Source organism: Microcaecilia unicolor, chromosome 2 (genome assembly GCF_901765095.1).
Source record: "Microcaecilia unicolor chromosome 2, aMicUni1.1, whole genome shotgun sequence".
NCBI lineage: Eukaryota > Metazoa > Chordata > Amphibia > Gymnophiona > Siphonopidae > Microcaecilia > Microcaecilia unicolor.
The window spans coordinates 325,113,732-325,138,142 of NC_044032.1; the positions used below are offsets into that span (position 1 = coordinate 325,113,732).

Genomic DNA, 24,411 nt, shown 5'->3' on the forward strand with positions numbered 1-24,411 from the left:
CTGGAAAGCTATATGCAAAGTACTGATAAAGAAGGCTAAAAGAGAATATGTAGAAAATATGAAGAGAAACGTGCCAAAAAGGCAAAAACTCACAGTCACAACTCTTTCAGGTACATCAGAAGCAGAAAGCCTGAGAGGGAATTTTGTGGGACCATTAGATCATGAAGGAGCAAAATAAGCATTCAGGAAGAACAAGGCCACAGCGGAGAAACGGAACAAATTAGTTGCTTCAGTCTTTACAGAAGAAGATGTAAGAGATCTACCTGCACCAGAAATGGTTTTCAAGGGTGATGATGTGGAGGAAATGTAAGAAATCGCAGTGAACCTGGAAGACATACTGAGCCAAATCGACAAGTTAGAATAGTAAACCACCTGTCAGTAATCTGTAACCTGTCATTAAAATCATCTGCAGTACCTGGTGGTCCACGTAATGCCAATTTTTGAAAAGGATTCTAGGGGTGGTTTAATGGTTTCAGCCAAGGGAAGGAGTGAATAAACATGTCGATAAAGATGAGACTGTTGATCTAGTGTTTCTAGATTTTCAGAAAGTTTTTGAAAAAGTTTCTCATGAGAGACTCCTGAGAAAATTAAAAAGTCATGGGATAGGAGGCAATGTTCTGCTGTGGATTAGGAATTGGTTATGGGATGGAAAACAGAGGGTAGGGTTAAATGACCATTACTCTCAATGGAGGGGGGTAAATAGTGGAGTACCGCAGGGATCTGTACTATGCTATTTAACATTCTAAATGATCTGGAAATTGGAATAACAAGTGAGGTGATTAAATTCAAGGTTGTTAGAGCACATATGGACTGTAAAAAATTGTAGGAAGATCTTAGGAAATTGTAAGACGGGGGATCCAAATGGCAGATACATTTGAAAACTTTTATTTTGTAAAAGCATATATTGATGGATAAAATGGGTCTGTTTCTTTGGCATTTTTTCCTACTATGTTAATGATGATTCAGATTTATAATTTTATATAACTGTTAGTGTTTGATATTGTGAATGTTTTGTACTGTAACCTGCTTTGATGTTAAAGCAGGATATAAATAAAGTGAAGATACATACCTGTAGCAGGTATTCTCCAAGGACAGCAGACTGATAATCCTCACAAGTGGGTCGGCGATCCGCGCCGGCCCGGGAACCGGCATTTGAAACAGCAAAAAGTTTGCTAGAGCCTTCTAAGTGTACCGTGCGTCCGACTGCACATGCGCTGAGTGCCTGCCTTCCTGCCTGCCGCATGGCCACGCTCCTCAGTTCAGTCAAGAGCAAAAAGTATCCTTGGAGACAACTTCAAGGGGAGGTGGGTGGGTTTGTGAGGATTATCAGCCTGCTGTCCTCAGAGAATACCTGCTACAGGTAAGTATCTTCGCCTTCTCCGAGGAAAGCAGGCTGAATAATCCTCACAAGTGGGGTATCCCTAGCATCCAGGCTCACTCAAAACAATAAATAGTGGTCAATTGGGCCTTACAATGGCGAGGACATAACATAGATTAACCTGAAACTATATACAATCTAGCTGAGAGTGCAGCCTGGAACAGAATAAAATGGGCCTAGGGGGATGGAGTTGGATTCTATACCCCAAACAGATTCTGCAATACTGTCTGCCCAAACTGACTGTCGCATCGGGTATCCTGCTCAAGGCAGTAGTGAGATGTGAATATGTGGATTGAAGACCATGTTGCAGCTTTGCAAATCTCTTCAATGGAGGCTGACTTTAAGTGAGCCACCGACGTAGCCATGGTTCTGACATTATGAGCCGTGACATGACCCGCCAGAGTCAGCCCTGGGCATAAGCGAAGGAAATGCAATCTGCTAGCCAACTGGAAATGGTGCATTTACCGATGGCAACTCCCCTCCTTTTGGGATCAAAAGAAACAAACTGGGCGGACTGTCTGAAGGGTTTTGTCTGCTCCATGTAAAAGGCCAATGCTCTCTTGCAGTCCAAGGTGTGCAAGCTGCTTTTGCCAGGATGGGCATGAGGACGAGGAAAGAATGTTGGCAAGACAATCGACTGGTTCAGATGGAACTCTGACACCACCTTCTACAGGAACTTGGGGTGCGTGCGGAGGACTACTCTGTTGTGATGAAACTTAGTATAAGGTGCATCCACTACTAAGGCCTGAAGTTCATTGACCCTACGAGCTGAAGTAACAGCAACCAAGAAAATGACCTTCCAGGTCAAATACTTCAGATGGCAGGAATTCAGTGGCTCAAAAGGAGCTTTCATCAGCTGGGTGAGAACGACATTGAAATCTCATGTCATTGGTGGAGGTTTGACTGGGGGCTTTGGCAAACCTCTCATGAAATGAACAACTAAAGGCTGTGCAGAGATAGGTTTCCTTCTACACATTGATGATAAGCACTAATTGCACTGAGGTGAACCTCTTACGGAGTTGATCTTGAGACCAGACTCTGATAAGTGTAGAAGACTTATACGGTCTGTGCCCTGAAAAAGACAGATACAAATCAAGGGGCTGGTGGTTGGGAGGCGGGGCTAGTGCTGGGCAGACTTATACGGTCTGTGCCCTGAAAAAGACAGATACAAATCAAGGTAAGGTATACACAAAAAGTAGCACACTTATACGGTCTGTGCCCTGAAAAATACAGACACAAATCAAGGTAAGGTATACACAAAAAGTAGCACATATGAGTTATCTTGTTAGGCAGACTGGATGGACCGTGCAGGTCTTTTTCTGCCGTCATCTACTATGCTACTATGTTAAGGTATTCAAGCAGGGTCTGTATGGGACAAGAAAGGGGATCTATGGCTTTGCTGTCACACTAGATGGCAAACCTTCTCCATTTAAAAGAATAACACCTCTTAGTGGAATCTTTCCTGGAAGCCAGCAAGACCCGGGAGACACCTTCCGAAAGACCCAAGGAAGCGAATTCTAGGCTCTCAGCATCCAGGCCATGAGTGCTAGAGACTGGAGGTTGGGATGTACAAATGACCTCTCATTTTGAGTGATGAGGGTTGGAAAACATTCCAATCTCCACAGTTCTTTGGAGGACAATTCCAGAAGAAGAGGGAACCAAATGTGACGCGGCCAGTACGGCACAGTTAAGATCATGGTTCCACGGTCTTGCTTGAGTTTCAGCAAAGTCTTCCCCACTAGAGGTATAGGAGGATATGTGTACAGCGCTGCGTATGCCTTGTGGCGCTATAGAAATGATAAGTAGATAGATAGATAGAAGGCCTGTTCCCAATGTAGAAAAAGGCATCTGACACTAGTCTGTCGTGGGCCTGAAGTCTGGAACAGAACTGAGGGACTTTGTGATTGAGTTGAGTGGCAAAGAGATCCACCGAGGGGGTGCCCCACGATTGGAAGATCTCATGGGCTACGTCCATATTCAGCGACCCCTCATGAGGTTGCATTACCTTGCTCAGCCTGACACAGAGGGCGAGATCCGGTGCCCCCCTGGTGCTCCCCGTTGGTGTAGTATATTGCAACCTGATTGACGGTTTGAATTAAGATAATTTGGTTGGATAGCCAATCTCTGAAAGCCTTCAGATCACTCGGAGCTCCAGAAGGTTGATCTGAAGGTGTTTCCTGGGGGGACCAGGTCCCTTGAATATGGAGTCCATCTATATCAGCCCCCCCCCCCCCCCCACTCCAGGAGAGATGCATCCGTTGTCAGCACTTTCTGCAGCTGAGGAATTTGGAATGGACGTCCCATGGTCAAATTAGATTGAATCATCCACCATTGAAGAGAATGTGCAAAGTTGGTGGACACATTGAATAACATCTTCTAGATTCCCCATGGCCTGATGCCATTGAAAAGCAAGGATCCATTGAACAGATCTCATGTGCAGACCTGCCATGGCTGTAACATTATATTTATATTTTATATTTATTTGGATTTTGCTCACACCTTTTCAGTAGTAGCTCAAGGTGAGTTACATTCAGATACACTGGATATTTCTCTGTCCCAGGAGGGCTCACAATCTAAGGAGCAGCAGTGGGATTTGAACTGGCCACCTCTGGATTTCAAGACTGGTGCTCTAACCACTAGGCCACTCCTCCATTCCTCCACTAACATGAACTGTGGAGGCCATGTTCCCCAACAGTCTCAACATCTGCCGAGCTGTGACTTGCTGGGACGCTCGAACCTTGGACACTAGGGACAGAAGATTGCTCACGCCTCAGGAAGATAGGCTCAAACCATTTTCATGTCAAGCAATTCTCCAATGAACTCCAATTTCTGAACCGGCGTGAGATGCGACTTGGGGTAATTTATTACGAACCCTAGTAGCTCCAGCACCTGAATAGTCTTCCGAATGGACTCCCGAGCACCGTCCTCCGAGGTGCTCTTCACCAGCCAATCGTCAAGATAAGGGAACACATTCACTCCCAGCCTGCGTAGCAACACTGCAACTACCGTTAGGCATTTTGTGAACACTCTGGGAGCTGACGCTATGCCAAAGGGCAGTATGTGGTACTAGAAGTGCTGCATTCCCAGCTGAAATAGAAGATACTTCCTGTGAGCTGGAAGTATTGGGATGTGTGTATATGCATCCTTCAAATCCAGAGAGCATAGCCAATTGTTTCCTGAATCATGGGAAGAAGCTTGCTCAGGGAAACCATCCTGAACTTTTCTCTGATCAGGAATTTGTTCAGGGCCCTTAGGTCTAGGATGGACACATCCCACCTTTTTTCTTTTGCACAAGGAAGTACCTGGAATAGAATCACTGCCCTTCTTCCCGTGGTGGAACGGGTTCGACCGCATGGGCCTCAAGAAGGGCGGAGACTTCTTCTGCAAGTACCTGCTTGTGCGGAGAGCTGAACAAATGAGCTCTTGGTGGGCAGTTTGGAGGTTTGGATTCCAGACTGAGGGTGTATCCTAACTGGATTAATTGAAGAACCCACTGGTCGGAGGTTATGAGAGGCCACCTTTGGTGAAAAAACATCAACCTCCCCCCAACCGGCAAGTTGTCTGGCATGGACACTTTTACTGTGACTATGCTCTCCTGGAGCCAGTCAAAAACCCATCTGGGTGCACACTGTTGACGGAAATGAGCCTGCTAGGGCTGAGCATGAGTAGGCTGGTGAGACGCCGGAGTGTACCTACGCCTAGAATAGGAATAGTGAGCACTCTGTGACCCACAAAAATACCTCCTAGTTGATGAGATGGAAGCAGAAGGTGCCCGGCGGGAGAAAGGAACCATTTTATGCTACAAAATGGACTCTTCCCAAAGGAGAAAGGAAGCATTTTACTCACCCCCATACCCAAAGATGCAAAGAAAAATGTGAGTGAATTAACCAACTATAGACCAGTAGCATCTATTCCCTTAATAACCAAAATAACAGAAGGGATGGTAACCAAACAACTCACAGATTATCTAAACAAGTTCTCAATACTACACGACTCCCAGTCAGGATTTCGTTCTAATCACAGCACTGAAACAGTACTAGTTACGCTTATGACTAAATTCAAACAAACGACTGCAACCGGCAAGTATATATTACTTCTACAATTCAACATGTCAAGCGTCTTTGACATGGTCGGTCATGGAATCCTATTACACATCCTTGAATACTTCGGTATCAGAGGCAACGTTCTTAATTGGTTTAAAGGATTCCTAACCACACGTTCATACCAAGTGACTTCAAACTCGACTACATCAGCTACATGGATACCTGAATGTGGAGTTCCACAGGGATCTCCCCTCTCACCGACTATATTCAACCTAATGATGATACCCTTGGCCAAACTACTATCAACCCAAAACCTAAACCCATACATTTACGCTGATGACGTAACGATCTACATCCCATTCAAACAAGACCTAAAAGAAATTTCCAACGACATCAACCAAAGTCTACACATAATGCACTCCTGGGCAGATGCCTTTCAGTTAAAACTCAATGCAGAAAAAACCCAATGCCTAATACTCACCTCTCAACACAACACGAGCAAATTTACCACCATCAACACACCAAAACTAAATCTACCAGTTTCGGAAACCCTGAAAATCATTGGAGTTACCATTGATCAGCACCTAACACTTGAGAATCACGTGAAAAATACAACCAAAAAGATGTTCCAATCAATGTGGAAACTAAAAAGAGTAAGACCATTCTTCCCAAGGACCGTCTTCCGTAATCTGGTACAATCATTAGTACTCAGTCATTTAGACTACTGCAACTCTCTCTACGCTGGCTGCAAAGAACAAATACTCAAAAAACTCCAAACAGCCCAGAATACGGCAGCCAGACTCATATTTGGAAAACCAAAATACGAAAGTGCAAAACCCTTATGAGAGAAGCTACACTGGCTCCCACTCAAAGAATGCATCACGTTCAAAGTATGCACCCTAGTACATAAAATCATCCATGGCGAAGCCCCAGCCTACATGTCAGACCTGATAGACCTACCACCCAGGAATGCTAAAAAATCATCTCGCACATTTCTTAATCTTCATATCCCCAATTATAAAGGTCTAAAATACAAATTAATGCACGCATCAACCTTTCCCTATATGAGTACGCAATTCTGGAACGTACTGCCACGCAACCTAAAAGCGACCTATGAACTGACCAACTTCCGTAAACTACTAAAGACCCATCTCTTCGACAAGATATAACACAAAGATCAAAACATTTGATACTTCCACATATATCCAGAAATGTTAAGAACGCCTTCTATTATATCACTGTCATGTATTCCATTACCATGCAACCCAAAATCCTGCTGTAATACCAAATGTCTATTCTCTTCTCATTTCCATTATCCATGATGTATTGTAAGCCACATTTAGTCTGCAAAGAGGTGGGAAAACGTGGGATACAAATGCAATAAATAAATAAATAGCAGCTATGTTCTTCTTGATCTGGTCAACGAGATCTTCCACCTTCTCTCCGAAAAGATTATCCCCCCAGCAAGGAACATCCACAATCCTCTGCTAGACCAAATGGTCCAGGTCAGAAACATGCAGCCATGAGAGTCTGTGCATTGCTATGCCTTGAGGAGAGATCCTGGATGCTACATCAAAGGTGTCATATGCGCCCCTGGCCAAACATTTATGACACGCCTTCTGCTGTTTGACCAACTGGCGAAAAGGTTCGACCTGCTCTGGAGGGAGGGCATCAACCAAAGTAAACAGCTGCCTTACCGAGTTCCGCAAGTGAATGCTCTTGAAGAGCTGGTATGACTGTATACTGGCAATGAGCATGGCAGCCTGATACATCTTCCTTCCAAAAGAATCCAAGGTCCTAGCTTCTCTGCATGGGGGCACCAAAGCATAGTCCCTAGAACTCTTGGCTCTGTTGAGGGTGGAGTCCACCACCATGGAGTTGTGGGATAACTGAGACCTCATCAACCCGGGCTCCCTGTGGATCCGATACTGAGTATCAGTCTTCTTCAGGACAATATGGACAGACAGAGGGGATGTCCAGTTTCTCATAAGGACTTCCCTGAGTACCTTATGCAAAGCAGCTGTCACTGCCTCTCTAGGTGGAGAGGTATAGTCCAGGACCTCGAGCCCTGGGCTTATCCTCCACATCCTGAGCCTGAGCCATTTCCCACACAAATGATGAGAAGGAGAGGCTCTCAGGAGGAGAGTCTCCTTTCAGGTGGAGGGAAAGGTTCAGTGGGAATCTCAAAGAACTCATCTGAGAAGTACCTATGATCCCCCTCTGACTTCCACGAGTGTTCTTCCTCGGTGTCGGAGAGCACTTATCTCAGTGACTTCCGAGACCGAATCCGCCTCAACACTGAAGATGTGATCTCGATGGCGGTCAAGGGGCCGACCCACACATGGACTGCAGCGAAGCTTCCTCCATTGGCGTCAACGGGGAGTCGACCAGGGTGGCAGCCAATACTGGAGCCATAAGCAGTGCAGAGCTTGGAGACCTCACTGTGGGTGGAGGGCCAGACATAGCTGCAGCAGACAGCAAGGAAGGCACAAGCACCCCCGACGCTGATGCAGTGTGGTGCAGCAGTCCTTCCAGAAGCTCTGCCCGAATGCGCTCATTGACAGCTGCCATCGGAAATGGCTATGGGACCGGTGGGGCAGTCGGTGGCAGAGCCGCCTGAGGCTCGGGAGCAGGAACTGGATTGCTGGGAGACCAATGCATCGGCACCTCTTGTATGGAAGGGGAGCGGTCCTCACAGCACCGACACTTCTCAGGAGCCAAATCCCTTGGTGCCCTGGAGCTCATGACACCGTGCGTTGAGGGAGAATGGTGTTGGTGCTTCTTAGCCTTTGCTCAATGCACCTCACCAAGGTTCCTCGGTGCCGTTGAATCCCTACGTCTTCTCGGGGTCGGGTCCGATGATGAATGGTCCTGGGGGGCCTGCATAGCAGGAGGCCTCGAGGCAGGTGGAAACCCACTCGATGCCTCACTGCTCCCAGTGTGTACTGGTTTCTCAGCAGCCATGCCTACCTCCACTCCCGACGTTGATGCCGACATCGCTGATCTCGATGCCGAAGGACCGGACCAGCTCCAAAAAGCTTCTCTCTCTGGGCTTCTTGAGCCAGTTGAGTCCTTTTCTTCATATGAAGACAAAGGGCACAATGAGCTGGGCTATGGTCGGGCCCAAGGCACTAAATACACCACATAGTAACATAGTAACATAGTAGATGATGGCAGAAAAAGACCTGCACGGTCCATCCAGTCTGCCCAACAAGATAACTCATATTTGCTGCTTTTTGTGTATACCCTACTTTGATTTGTACCTGTGCTCTTCAGGGCACAGACCGTATAAGTCTGCCCAGCACTATCCCCGCCTCCCAACCACCAGCCCCACCTCCCAACCACCGGCTCTGGCACAGGCACAGACCGTATAAGTCTGCCCAGCACTATCCTCACCTCCCCAGCCCTGCCTCCCAACCCTGGCTCTGGCACAGACCGTACAAGTCTGTCCAGCACTATCCCCGCCTCCCAACCACCAGTCCCGCTTCCCACCACCGGCTCTGGCACAGACTGTATAAGTCTGCCCAGCCCTATCCCCGCCTCCCAACCACCAGCCCCGCCTCCCGATCTTGACTAAGCTCCTGAGGATCCATTCCTTCGGCACAGGATTCCTTTATGCTTCTCCCACACATGTTTGAATTCCATTACCGTTTTCATTTCCACCACCTCCCGCGGGAGGGCATTCCAAGCATCCACTACTCTCTCTGTGAAAAAATACTTCCGTATCAGTGCCCAAGATGGTCCAGGTGCACCGAGAACAGCGTTTGAAGCCACTGGGAGTCTTCAATGACATGGAAGGGAAGACTGCCCTAGCCAAATCAAAAAACGCCATTGTGCTGAAAAAAGAAGCACAAAACAGAGAAGACCCGGACAAGCAGGCCTAAAGACGGCCGCGACTAAAAGGAAAGGAAACTTTACTCGGGTCAAACAAAAATCAAAGAAATTAAAGTGGAACTTTTTTTTTCAACAACACAAAAAAAGAAAAAATAAAGGCTAAACGCCGAAAAAGCAGGGCACTGAAGGCTCTCCTGGGCGAAGAAGCGGAGCCAAAAAAAGTACTGCCGCTCCTCACGTGGAAAAAACATAACTGAGGAGCGCCGCTGCGCGGGAAGGCACTCAACGCATGCCAAGTTGGATGTGTGGTGTGCTTAGAAGGCTCTAGCAAATTTTTGCTATTTCAAATGCTGGTTCCCGAGCCAGCGCGGATCACCGACCCACTTGTGAGGATTATTCAGCCTGCTTGTCCTCTGAGAAAAATAGTTACCTCATGCTAGGGTCCACCTTTGGGGTCAGCACCCAAGAAAAAGATCTAAGTGTCGTTGTAGATATTACGCTGAAATCGTCTGCCCAGTGTGCAGCAGCGGCCAAAAAAAGCAAACAGGATGCTAGGAATTATTAGAAAAGTGATGGTACATAAGACAGAGAATACTATCATGCCTCTGTATTGTGACCTCACCTAGAGTATTGCGTTCAGTTCTGGTCGCCGTTTTTAAGAAAAAACACACCAAGAAGATGTTCCACTCAATGTGGAAATTAGGACTGTCTTCCGTAACCTGGTACAATCAATGCCACTCAGTCATCTAGACTACTGCAACGCACTCTACGCTGGCTGCAGAGAGCAAATAATCAAGAAACTTCAGACAGCCCAGAACACTGCAGCTAGACTCATATTTGGTAAAACAAAATATGAAAGTGCAAAACCCCTACGACAAAAGCTACACTGGCTCCCACTTAAAGAACGCATCACGTTCAAAATATGTACCCTATTTCACAAAATCATTCACGGAGATGCCCCTGCCTACATGTCAGACCTGATAGACTTACCACCCAGGAATGCTAAAAAATCATCCTGCACATTCCTCAACCTTCACTTCCCTAACTGTAAAGGTCTAAAATACAAACTAATGCATGCGTCAACCTTTTCCTACCTGAATACACAATTCTGGAACGCGTTGCCGCGCAACTTAAAAACGATCTATGAACTAACTAACTTCCGCAAACTACTGAAGACCCATCTCTTTAACAAGGCATACCACAAAGATCAACAAATGTGAACTCCTCTACATATATCCAGTATTGTCTTATTATATTTGCTTGTTATACCAATATCATGCTTTTTCATTATCATGTTACCCAAGATCCTTCCATAATACTAATTGTCTATCTTATTATATATTTCCACTATTCATGATGTATTGAGCCTGCAAAGAGGTGAGAAAATGTGGGATACAAATGCAATAAATAAAATAAAATAAATATAGTGGAATTAGAAAAGGAGCAAAGAAGAATGGCCAAAATGATAAAGGAGATGGAATTCCTCTCATATGAAGAAAAACTAAAGATTTTAGGGCTCTTCAGGTTGGAAAAGAGATGGCGGATTGAGGTCTACAAAATCCTGAGTGAATTGATTTTTTATTCTTTCAAAATGTACAAAGACTAGGGGACGCTCAACTTTTAAAACAAATAGGAGGAAATATTTTTTCACTCAACAAATAGTTAAGCTCTGCAACTTGGACAAGTTATTGGAGGAAAAGTCCATAGTCTGCTTTTGAGATAGATATGGGGAAGCCACTGCTTGCCCTGGGATTGGTACCATGGAATGTTGCTACTATTTGGGTTTCTGTCAGGTACTTGTGACCTGGATTGGCCACTGTTGGAAACAGGATTCTGGGCTAGATGGACCAGTCATTATCTGCCGTCATCTATGTTACTATATACATCTGTCTGAAAGAGCCAGAGGTGAAGGATCTGCTGAGAAAGCAGTAGCAGTAACTCCTGTGGGGGTTTACCAGGAGTGTGTGATACTTACTCAAGTGCTGGAGTGTTACCCAGGATGCTATTACCAAACAGGATAACACTGTGAATAGCAGATTAGACTAAGTTGAGGATAAAGTTGAAAGTTTAACTACCTGAGTCTCTGCTATGGAACAATTTAAAAAAGCTGCTGAGGGGAAGTATGGTGGAGAAGATTAAAAAGTCTAAGGAGAGTCAGTTAAAGATCTTATAAGGGATATGGTGGATTGCAGCAAAAATTAGAGCTCTTGGAAAAATCAATTGTGGGTGTGTAACCTTCAATTTCTGAACTTTCCAAAGACCTCAATGATATTATCTAGAGTGCTTTAAAAAAAAAATTATGTTGGAGGTATTGAAAATGCTTATCAAGGCACTACCACCTATTAGTAAGAAATATTATCTATCCTCAAAGAAAAGGCATGTAAGTGAACCAGCTAGGGCATATCTTCCTAATGAGATATTGCACTCTCCAGACACCTAGCTCTGAGCTACCTCTTCCTGTTCAACTATTTTCTCACCTCTGCAATAAAGCTGCCTCTCCTTAGATTTCTACCTCCAACCACTGATACGGCTCTTAGAATTACAGAGTCTCTGTGCCCTGGGTCAACACTTCTGAACATCTGACTGTGAGTAAATTATCTGTATTTATTCAATAAAAGAAACTTCAAAAAATAAAGAGGCTTCAGGTGTGTTCTGGTGTGCCAAGGTTATACTTCAAGATATTGAGACTTTACAGTTAACAAGTCTTGAGAGGCTTGACAAGCTCAAAAGCTGTCCTAAATTCACCCGTTTATTTTATGTGGGCCCTGGCTGAATATTGGGCCGGGACCCACATTAAAAAAAGTCTTTTTCCCCTTCCCGCCCCCCTCCAAAGTGCAGCTGCCACAGCGGCACCTTCTGACAACAGCCTCCCCCTGGGCAACAGCCCCCTCCCATCTCCATCCTCCACCTGCTGGTCAGGATAGGACCCTTCTGGGGCCTACTTTACCTTCCTGGTGGTCCAGCAGGACATCAGGAGAAGGCGTGAACCTCCCTTGCTCCTGCCTTTAGCAGCAGCTTCTTCAAAATAGCTGCCGTGACCTTTCACAGTACTTACATAAGTACATAAGTACATAAGCACTGCCACGCTGGGAAAAGACCAAAGGTCCATCAAGCCCAGCACTCTGTCTCCGACAGCGGCCAATCCAGGCCCCAAGAACCTGGCAAAAACCCAAAATTTAATAACGATCAATGGACTTTTCCTTCAGGAATCTGTCCAGACCCCCTTTAAACTCAGCAAGGCCAGCTGCCATCACTACCTTCTCCAGCAATGAGTTCCAGAGTCTAACCACACGCTGAGTAAAGAAAAACTTTCTCCAATTTGTTTTAAACCTACCACATTCTAATTTCATCTTGTGTCCCCTAGTTCTATTATTGTTAGAAAGCGTAAACAAATGCTTCACATCTGTCCGCTCTACCCCACTCATTATTTTGTAGACCTCTATCATATCACCCCTCAGCCGCCTTTTCTCCAGGCTAAAGAGTCCTAGCCGTCTTAACCTCTCCTCATAAGGTAGTCGTCCCATCCCTTTTATCATTTTCGTTGCCCTTCTCTGCACCTTCTCCAATTCCTTTATATCTTTTTTGAGATGAGGCGACCAGAACTGAACACAATACTCCAGGTACTTGCAGTACCACGAGCTGCTGCTAGGGACAGGAGCAAGGGGGATTCACTCCTGATGCCCCACTGGACCACCAGGGAGGTCAGGTAGGCCTGGAAGATGGGGGATGGGGATGGGAGGGGGAGGCTGTTGTCACGGGGTGCAGCTGTGGCGACTGCACATTGTGAGGGGGGGGGGAAGGGAAAAATAACTTTTTTTAAAAATGTGGATCCCGGCCTGATATTAAGGAGGTGGTATTTAGGAGGTGGTAAGGTCTCCCACGCTAACCTGGTAAGTCCCCAGCGGTAAAAAAAAATTGTCACACTGGAAATGGCAAGTGCTGGAGGCGGCACTACCACAGGCTCCTGCGGCAGGTCAGTGGTAATGCTGGACTGGCACATAACAAAGCAGTGGTACGAGTACCATCGCTTTGAAAAAGGGGCCCTTGATACGTGATATCTTATAAGAGTTTTCAAAATTCACCCTAATCAGACGAATGTCAAACAAATAATACACAAAAGTAAGTAAACCATGAATAGCACATTTAATTATTTTTATTTCTAACATATAGAAATCAGACTTTTTCCACAGATGTATTATTTGACAGCAAAGTATATAACAGATAAACCTTAATGTAAATATTATCTTACTGTTTTGACATTATTATACTGGACATATGAAAATGAAATTTAGAAATGCATTCTAGATATTTTTCAGATTCAAATTCTTCTGGATTCTACACGTTGCTTATTCATTCAGCTGGCAGAGCAAAGCAGATCCTTTGGATATCCAGTAATCACTAGGTTTGTTTGAAGGTAATAAGACTGTTACCACAAAATTTGTAGAATGACCTGACAACAAGGAAGTTAAAAAATAATAATTTATGTAACTTTATACATTAGCTTCTGTCAATCACATTTTATTTCAAAAGATTATACAGTAATAGCTATAATGTAGAGTTAATTTTATGGTGTGTGGTATGTAATACAGAGTGGAACAGACCAGATACCCAGTCAAAGAATTAATATAAAATCAAGACCCAATACAGCCATATTTGAGCATATGATTTTGTAAGGTGTTATAAAACCAAAGATATAATAGTGAAGAAATAAAACCACTCTATGAGGAATATCTAAAAGACATACTGGTCAATATTCAGGAGCATGGTGAGTGGCAAGGAAAACCACATCAAAATATTTTCAAAGCCAGAACTTTTTCAGATAAAATATTTCAATAACCAAGGTTAGCTAGCTGCATATGTACTTGCATAAATGGCACATACCCACATTGCCTGATATTGGAACTGGCGCCTTACAACCCATCCAGCGTTAAAAATTACACACAAAATGGTGATGTGTTTCCCATTCAGCGCTGATTATTGATTGGAACATCAACTGTTAATAGTCATAGCTCATGACTGACAGGCCTATATTGTGGTTATTATAGCACTGACCAATGATTCCTACAGGTAAAATGATATCTCCCTAGCTGTTAAATACATGTGGCCACCATGGCATAATCATGGCACAACTTATCTATGTGCAGCCTAAATCATTATGCTAAAGGACTGTGACAGTTGCACTGATGTAATCTGCTCCTGTACAGCACACCCAGGGAAATAAGTAAAAGCTGGATCCGCCAGATCCTCCTGGAACATCTTGCCAATACCACCTTAGCATGTGGAAGTATTTGGAGGACCCAATGGCATTTATTTCTTTCCTGTGCCTGTGGCAGGCAGTGCTCTCCTCCTGGAAGAGGGCAGAAAGGGGCGGGGAAATGGTGGGCCCTTAAGGTGAGCAAGTATGGTGCTGGCTGGCTGCTGCAAGGAGAGAGGAACTCTGTTTAGTACCAGCAGCAGGAGACAGAGAAGGAGCTGCCTGAAGTTTCCTACCCCAGGGTGAATGGGGATAGGTAGCAACTGAGCTTTCTTGCCTCCTTTTCCCTCGCCCCTCCCCCACTCCCTATCCCCAACTCTGCTGGAATAGCATTGCTCAGCTCCTGTCTCCAGCTCTGGGGAACTGGCACTAAGGACACAGGACAGGGAGAGAATGAGTGCAGCACCTTGGGAGCAAGAGGAGGGATTGCAGAAGGGTGGTGCAAGGAGGGAGACATGGGAGACAAAGAGAAATCGAGAACTCCCAGCACTTCTCAAACATTTCATCTTTCCTCTTATCTCTGATCCCTTCTTTCCCTCACTTCTCTATGATAAGGAATTTTTTCTGAGCTCATTGTGACCATTAAGGAGACAAATGAAGGGAACAGGTGTGAGTTGTATCTATGGAAAAAAGGCAGAAATGACCTTGAGATACAATAAATTCACTATCTGCCCTTTTCTGACCACAAAGTGTGTTTTTTTAAACATTAGTTTGAGAGGTTGAATCCTTTTTGGCATTCATTGGATCGACAGCTGGATTAAGAAACAGGCAAACTATTTGGTGCTAGTTTTATCATTATAGCATTTCCTAACAAATGCCACCATCTGACCTGAAGCCAGTACTCTTGCAGTCAGGTATTTTATACCCTCTCCCTTCCCTTACTACCCCCAGCAATTAGCTGCTGCCTGTGTGAGGATGAGCACCTGATTTCCCCCACTCATATTATCGCAGAGCCACCCAGTTAATTTCAAGATGGAGATTTTAGGTTTTAGGTAAGTTCTGGATTTCTGACAACCCTACACCAACAGACAATGGAACCTGCAGTGCTGATTTCAATGAGAGAATCAGAGACTCTGTAACATTCCCTTGAACATGTCCTTCGGTCCAGGGCCAATCTGGCTGGAGTTTTCCTTGAGCAGGCTCCGTCAGTCCCTCATCAATTGGGGTTGGTGTTTGGATTGGTGACCTTTATTTAGTAGATCATAAAAAAATTATTTCATTATTATTTAGGGGTTTTCTTTTTTTTCTCCTTTCTGTCAGATTTTTTTTTAATTAAAGCCAGACATGTAAGATCTGGAGATTTTGCTGGGATCTCCTGGATCCAACTTTGTTGGCAATAATTAACCTGCCCGGGGCTGTTCATAGGCAGCTAGAGGCAGGAAAGGAGTCTTGCAGGCTGACCAGGGTCAGGTTTTTTTTTAATATGGTAAAATTATGCCTTACCTGATAATTTTCTTTCCTTTAGTCATAGCAGATGAATCCAGAAACCTGTGGGTTGTGTCCACCTACCAGCAGGTGGAGATAGAGAACCAAACTCAAGGAAGCTATACCAGCCGGCCATCCCCTAAGCTCTTTAGAAAGAGCTGTAGAAAATACAACTTTATAACAATCAAAATTGCCAACTTCCTCATAAGAATGAACCACAAACGAGCGGTTCGCGGCGCAAACCACCACTTAACAGGTTAACTCCAAACAACATATGCCAGCTCCGAGAGACACAAAATGTCCGGAGCGCTCATGAAATTCTTCATAACTCCTTTGCTCCTTTCTTCTTAAAACGAGAGTTCTGATCTGCACAGCGGAACAAAAATTCATGGTGGGATCCTGGATTCATCTGCTGTGACTAAAGGAAAGAAAATTATCAGGTAAGGCATAATTTTACCTTCCATAGCGTCATCAGCAGATGAATCCAGAAACCAGTGGGATGTACCAAAGCACTCCCTAAGTAGGGTGTATCAGCTGTACCCTGCGCCAACACTGTCGCTCCAAATTGCACATCCTTACGAGCTGAAACATCTATTCTATAATGTTTTGAAAATGAATGCGACACCCAAGTAGCTGTGCAACAAATCTCTGCCAGAGAGGGTGCCAGTTTCTGCCCACGAAGTAGCCTGAGCTCGAGTCGAGTGAGCGTGTAGCCCCACCGGAGGCGATCGACCCACTAGGATGTAAGCCGAAGAAATGGCTTCCCTGAGCCACCGAGCAATAGATGGCTTAGACACAGTATCCCCGCGGTGAGGACCCACTAACAAAATGAAAAGATGGTCTGAGCGTCTAAAATCGTTGGTCACCTGTAAATATCGCATGAGAACCCTTCAAAAATTGAGAAGCTTGAGGGAATCAAAATGGACTGGTTAATCCTCCTGCTTAAAGGCAGGAAGGAAAATTTCCTGATTGACATGAAAAGCTGACACCACTTTCTGCAGAAAAGAGGGAACAGTCCTCAACGTAACCCCCTCAGCATAACCCCAGCTCCCAAAAATTGAAGAAAAGGGTCCTGGCACAAAACTGCCTGAATCTCTGAAACCCTGTGAGCTGACAGGGCCACCAATAACACAAGCGTCAGATCCTTCTCCGACGCCTTACATTCCCGTTTGGATACGGAAGCCGACAAGGGGGCTTAAGATGGAGAACCCCTTGGAGAAAACATGCAACATCCAGATGGGCTGCAAAGGAATTCCCGGCAAGGCGACCTCGGTAGCAAGGAAGAGCCGCCAGCTGCACTCTGTGAATTGTAAGCCAAACCCTTCTGGAGGCCTTCCTGAAAAAAATCTAGCATCTGAGAAACCGAAGTCCGAGAGGGATCCCATCCCCAAAGGGTGCACCAAGCCACAAAGGTGCGCCATACTTCATCATAAGCCATCGTAGTGAAACGTTTATGAGCTTGCAGCAACATAGCTATAACATTCTCAGAATAGCCCTTTTTCCTTAATCTCGGCCTCTCAAAGGCCATGCCTTAAGACCAAAGTGGGAAGGATCTTCCATCAGAACTGGCCCATGATGAAGAAGATCTGGTGCTAAAGGTAGATGAAGAGGCGATCCTGCTAACAACCGGTTCAGATCTGCATACCACGGTCACCGAGGCCAATCTGGAGCCACCGGGATCACCAACCCATGGTGTCTGCTGATCCTGTGCAGAACTCGGTGAATGAGTGGCCAAGGAGGAAAAACGTACAACAGTCTCGCAAGTGGCCACGGTTGAAGTAGAGCAACAAGCTCTGCCGTGCCGAGTTCCCTGCGCCTGCTGAAGAATCAGGCCACTTTGGCATTCTGGCGAGACGCCATTAGATCCATTTCCTGCCAACCCCAACGATCGCGAATCTGTTGAAATGCGCTGACAATTCTGCCACATCCAAAAGGTGCCGACTGAGAAAGTCTGCCTGAACATTGTCCTGTCCTGCTATGTAAGCTGCCGAAAGAAGCTGAAGATGAGTCTCTGCCCAAGAGAGAATTTTGCTCGCTTCGGCCTGCAAAGCTGGACTCTGAGTCCCACCCTGCCGATTGATGTAAGCCACCGCCATCATGTTGTCTGAGAACACTTGGACTGCGGTCCCCAGAAAACTTCCTCGAAACGCTAACAGCGCGTTCCAAATCGCCCTCAACTCCAGTTGATTGATGGGCCAGTTCGCTTCTTCTGTCGACCAACTGCCCTGCGCATACCACGAGAGACAGTGAGCCCCCCAACCAAGGAGGCTGTAATCCATCACCATTACCACCCATTGAGCGGGTGCCAAGGGCATTCCCTGTTTCAGGTGGGCAGGTAGGAGCCACCAAATCATACTGGCTCGCGACTTCGACAACCAAGGAAGACTGCGAAACTGGAGACCAACAGCTCAGAAGGGCCAGCTGTAGCGAAACTGGAGACCAACGGCTCAGAAGGGCCAGCTGTAGGGGACGCATGTGCGCCCTGGCCCACGGTACCACTTTGATCGCAGCAGCCATCAAACCTAGTACCTGCACATAGTTCAACACCTGAGGGCATGGCATCCGCAAGAGACTTCTCACCTGCGACATCAACTTGATCCTCCTGTCCTCGGGCAAAAAAACAGTCCTTGGGCAGTATTGAACCGTACCCCCAGGTATTCCAGCGACTGGGAAGGTAGCAGATGACCCTTGGAGAAGTTGATCACCCAACCAAGGGACTGAAGAACTTCCACAACTTGCTGAGTAGCCAGACGGCTCTCCAACTCCAACAACGCTTGAATGAGCCAATCGTCCAGATAGGGATGAACTCGAATTTCCTCCTTTCGAAGAGAGGCTGCCATCACTATCATGACTTTGGAAAATGTGCGAGGAGCTGTGGTCAATCCGAAAGGCAATGCTTGGAACTGAAATTGGAGCCCCGAGACTGCGAACCGCAGGAACCTCTGATGGGGCGGCCAAATTGGAATATGCAGATAGGCCTCTCTCAAGTCCAAGGCTGTCAGGAACACCTGGGGCTGTACTGCTGCGTTTCCATGCGAAAATGGCGAATTCTCAGGAACTGATTTACCTTCCAGAGGTCGAGAACAGGTCGAAATGACCCCCCTGCTTTCCTCGGGACCACAAAAAATATGGAATATCGACCTGTGCGTTCTTCGAACTTCAGCACAGGCATGATGGTTCCGATGGACACTAGGTCTCGCACAGAGGTTAGAATTGCCTCCTGCTTGACAGAAGTAGCACACTGTGACTCCAAGAAAGAATTTCCGACCTGTGTGGCAAATTCTATTTTGTAGCCTTCCTTGATGACTTTGAGAACCCATTGGTCTGAGGTAATCTTGGTCCACTCTTGGAAAAATAGAGTCAACCAACCCCCTATTTTAAAATCCAACAAATGGGCCTGCGCCCCGTCATTGTGAAGGTTGAGAGGCTGCTCCCTGCCGAGCTCCGGACCCAGCTCCTCTTTTGTCTGCACAAAAGGAATTTTGTTGCTGAAACCTAGGCTGCTGGAAGACTGGAGAAGGTCTACCTGGTCGATATCATCTGGAATCTCTAAACCGAGGCCTAGAGGTTCCTGAGTGAGCCCTGGGCTTGGGTCTGTCTTCCAGAAGTCATTGAGATTTGGAATCCCCCAAATATTTAACAATCTTTTCCAGCTCCTCTCCCAAAAGTTTACCTAGAAAGGGTAACTTAGTCAGACGTTGCTTAGATGCCATGTCCGCGGCCCAATGCCGAAGCCATATCAACCTATGAGCGGTGACTGCCAAAGCCACACTCTTGGCCGAAGCTCTCACTAAATCATATAATGCGTCCACTACGTATGCTAGAGCCACCTCCATCTTAGGAAGGACTGACATCTGGCAGGAAGTCCCGGGCTCTTGCTCCGCCAAGAGCTGCAAACAATCAAGGGAAACCCGAGCAGCGTAGGAACTGCACAGAGAAGTTTTAAGATCCAAAGTCGAAACGTCAAATGCTTGCTTCAGCGTTGCTTCTAGCCTTCTATCCTGCATGTCTTTAAGCGTCACCCTGCCTTCCACTGGAAGGGTAGTTTTCTTGATGACCGCCGTCACCAAGGAATCGACACGGGGCAGTTCAAATCTCTCTGCCTGACTGGGCTGCACTGGATAAAGGCGAGCCATAGATCTAGATACCCGCAAAGGGGCATCCGGCTCCGACCACTGCGTCGTGATAATCTTCTGGTTGGCCTCATGCACGGGGAAGGCCCTGGATGATCTTTTCGTGCAAGCCATGCGCACATTCACAGCGGCAGCAACTGGCGCCTCAGGGTCCTCAATGTGCAACACTTCCAGGGCAGAAGAAATGAGGGAGGAAAGCTCCTTCCTGTAAAATGTCCTTACCGCGGACAGATCATCTGGTTCCTCTGCGGTGATCTCCCCCTCCTCTAAATCCTCTGTGCCCGAGGCCCTCAGGGAAGATCCTGAACATCCAGAAGAGAGGGGGTGACAGAAAGCGGTCCAATAGAACCTGCATCTGAGCCAGAATCTCTGCGTCTGCGCTTGTGAGCCTGATCTAGCTCAAGAGGCATCAGACCTCCATCCACACCCTCTAGAGACACAACATGTCCCCCTAAACCGGCCGAGGGAGGAGGAGGAGGGAGAAAGCGCTTCAGCAAAAAAGCTTGATGCAGTACGAGGATGAATTCAGGAGAAAGGCCTGCCCTTGAATCAGTCACGCTGCCCTCCGCCGCAGCAATCATTCTAGAAGGCCAGATACCCTAGAGATGTCCTCAGTCTCCACACCAGCAAAATCCCTGTGTTTTGGGGTCGCAGGAGTGTTTTGTGGTCGCAGGAGTCTGAGCAAGCACCAGAGAACCGGGGAAGAAACAGATGGCGATTCCAAATTGGCACCCGCATCAGCGGTCCCCGCGTGGGAAACTTACGCTCCCATGGGCGTAGTTTGACTGTTTCATTTGGGGGGGGGCATATTCATTTGCATACATACATCTTATACATACCAGTCTGGTAGCCCTTGTGCTACCTTGGAGGAGAGAGGTCTCCTAGAAGGAGAGCATCACCCTGGTGAAATAGGAAGTACTCCTGTAGCCAGGATGTACTGGACCAGGGGATGTACTATCCTCTTGTACCGAGGATATGTCTCTGAGTGTTGCCCGGGAGGTAACGGTTAGGACAGCTGCTGTAGTTGGTGATTCGATCATTAGGCATATAGATAGCTGGGTGGCTGGTGGACGTGAGGATCGCCTGGTGTCTTGCCTGCCTGGTGCGAAGGTGGCGGACCTCACATGTCACCTAGATAGGATTTTAGATAGTGCTGGGGAGGAGTCGGCTGTATTGGTACATGTGGGTACCAATGACATAGGAAAATGTGGGAGAGAGGTTCTGGAAGCCAAATTTAGGCTCTTAGGTAGAAAGGTCAAATCCAGATCCTCTAGGGCAGGGGTAGGCAACTCCGGTCCTCGAGAGCTGCAGGCAGGTCAGGTTTTCAGGATATCCACAATGAATATGCATGAGATAGATTTGCATACCATGGAGGCAGTGCTTGCAAATCTATCTCCTGCATATTCATTGTGGATATCCTGAAAACCTGACCTGCCTGCGGCTCTCGAGGACCAGAGTTGCCTACCCCTGCTCTAGGGTAGCAGTTCCAGCAGTGGCTCCTTTAATAACATTTAAAAGATATCTTTCTGAAGTATTAAAAATTACTGAACAATTGTTTCCACCTGTAGCAAGGATTTATTATTTGGCTCCCTATGTTAAGAAACCAAGTGAGCGCATAATACCATCTATGGAAACCCCATTTGAGGAGCTAAATTTGAATTTATCACAAACAATTGAAGATGAACTATGTGGAGTACAACCTGCTACATTAATTATAGACTTTGTTCTACAGCCGGATCGGGACTGGATCTTGAAATCTTTCTTTAAACATAGACATGAAGTCTTTCTGAATTGCAAAGTCAAAGTATTTCCTGATATTGCTAGACAAACTCAGAAAAGACGTCAGTCTTTTTTGAAACTTCGTGATCGTGTATTGTCACAGGGGGGAATTTTCTGGCTTAATTTCCTTGTAAATGTGTTGTTAAATTTCAATCTATTAAATATGTTTTCTTTGAGAGTGATCAGTTAGCAAAATTCCTGGACTCCAGACAAGAACCAGCCATAAACTCTCTGGTACTTCCTCCATTAGTATCTACTCCGTGATAGGATAAGTGGGAATATGTTCTATTCATTTTTTCCTATGTTAACCAATTTTTGAATAGTGCCTTGCCTATAATTGTGGACTTTAGCAGTAATTATCATTTAATAGATTTTCTTTATAAAATATTTTCTTGTATGGTATGATAATACTCCTTTTCTGTACAAGTGTTTCTTATAAAATTCATTAAAATTACAAATTAAAAAAAAAATAGTGTGAAGTACTAAGCATCATGCAAATAGGAACAACGAACATACTCTGAAATGTCTATATGCAAATGCTAGGAGTATAAGAAATAAGATGGGAGAGTTGGAATATATTGCAGTTAATGAAAAATTGGATATAATAGGCATTACTGAGACCTGGTGGAAGGAGGATAACCAGTGGGGCACTGTCATACCGGGGTACAAAGCATATCGTAGTGATAGGGTGGACCGGACTGGTGGAGGGGTAGCATTGTATATTAATGAGAGCCTTGACGTCAGAAGAAGTGGAACACAGTGAAGGGAAGGCTAGAGACGTCGGGAGCGCCGCCTCCTTCACTGACGCTGCGCTGCCAGAACCGCCACGGAGGTAAATTTAAAAAGAAAAAAACAGAAAAGGGATGTTGGGGGGGAGAGAAGAGGGTGGGCAGTTGAACAATGGGAGCGGGAGGGCAGGGGAGAGACGAGAGAATGGATGCGAAGGGGGAGGGGAGAAGAGGGCGGGCCAGGCCAGGCCAACTGGGACATGATGGGACATGGGAGCGAGAGGAGAGAGAGGAGCATGGATGCGAGGGGGGGGTCATGGAAGGGAGAGAGGGGAATTGCTGGATAGGGATTAATGGAGGGTGACAGAGGAGCATGGATGGGAGGGGCAGGGCTCAGGGAGAGAGGGGAATTGCTGGAAAAGGATGAATGGAGGGGGCAGGGGATAGAGGAGCATGGATGGGCATGGATTGGGAGGGCAGGGCTCATGGAGAGAGGGGAATTGCTGGAAAGGGATGAATGGAGGGGGCAGGGGACAGAGGAGCATGGATGGGCATGGATTGGGAGGGCAGGGCTCAGGGAGAGAGGGGAATTGCTGGATAGGGATGAATGGAGGGGGCAGGGGACAGAGGAGCATGGATGGGCATGGATTGGGAGGGCAGGGCTCAGGGAGAGAGGGGAATTGCTGGAAAAGGATGAATGGAGGGGGCAGGGGACAGAGGAGCATGGATGGGAGGGCAGGGCTCAGGGAGAGAGGAGAAATTGCTGGACATAGAGGGGAGGGAAGAGAGATGAAGGAGATGAAATGAGGGAAAAGGAAGAGAGGAGAAAAACTGCACATGGATGAAGAAAATAGGCAGAAGCTGAGGACCAGAAATGAAGAAGAAAGGAGGAAAGGAAAGAAATAAATGGAAAGGAAGCCCTGGAAACGGAGTTAAGAGGACAGATAGCAGCAGAATCAGGTACTGGGCCAGCATGATAAGAAAAAGAAAGTCACCAGACAACAAAGGTAGAAAAAAATCATTTTATTTTTATTTTAGTGTTTGGAAAATGTCCACTTTGAGAATTTACATCTGCTATCTTATTTTGCAATGTACAGCAATTTGTTTCTAAGAATATTGCTGACATTTCCTGTCAGTGTGGCAAGTGGTGGGCGATCATTTTCACAGGGGGGGGGGGGGGCGCCAACTGATAGTCTGCAGGGGGGCGCCAGAGACCCTAGGCACGGCCCTGAAGAAAGGTTTTACTCTTTTGAGTTTCCACATGGAGTGGAACATCTTTTTTGTTGTGTTCTTCACGTGGGTTTCGAGTGTGAGGTTTCGGTCAATGGTGACTCCAAGAATTTTCAGATTATTTGAGACGGGGAGAGAAAGGTTTGGTGTGGTTATGGTGGAGAAGTTGTTTGTGTTATGTTGTGAGGTGAGTACTAGACATTGCGTTTTTTTCTGAATTAAATTTTAACTGGAATGTGTCCGCCCAGGAGTGCATGATTTGGAGGCTTAGGTTGATTTTGTTGGTGATTTCCTTTACATCGTGTTTAAACGGTATGTAGATCGTGACATCATCTGCATATATGTAGGGGTTGAGTTTTTGGTTGGCTAGTAGTTTGGCTAAGGGTATCATCATTAGGTTGAAGAGGGTTGGTGAGAGGGGGGATCCTTGGGGACTCCACATTCTGGTGTCCATGGGGCTGATATATCTTCATTCGTTATTACTTGGTAAGATCTTGTGGTCAAGAATCTTCTGAACCAGATAAGAACTTTACCTCCCACTCCGAAGTATTCTAATATGTGTAGTAATATTCCATAATTGACCATGTCGAAAGCACTGGACATGTCG

At 46.2% G+C, this 24,411-nt stretch overlaps 1 protein-coding gene across 1 annotated transcript in view; it reads right to left on the reverse strand.

Annotated features, from left to right (window-relative positions):
* Window positions 1–13,379: 13,379 nt before the first annotated feature.
* DNAH6 (dynein axonemal heavy chain 6) overlaps window positions 13,380–24,411 on the reverse strand; it is a 2,906,060-nt gene continuing 2,895,028 nt past the window's right edge. The window contains exon 79 of the mRNA XM_030192089.1: window positions 13,380–13,705. Within this exon, the coding sequence (XP_030047949.1) occupies window positions 13,602–13,705 (104 nt within the window). The 3' untranslated portion in view covers window positions 13,380–13,601. The remainder of the gene's footprint in view (window positions 13,706–24,411) is intronic.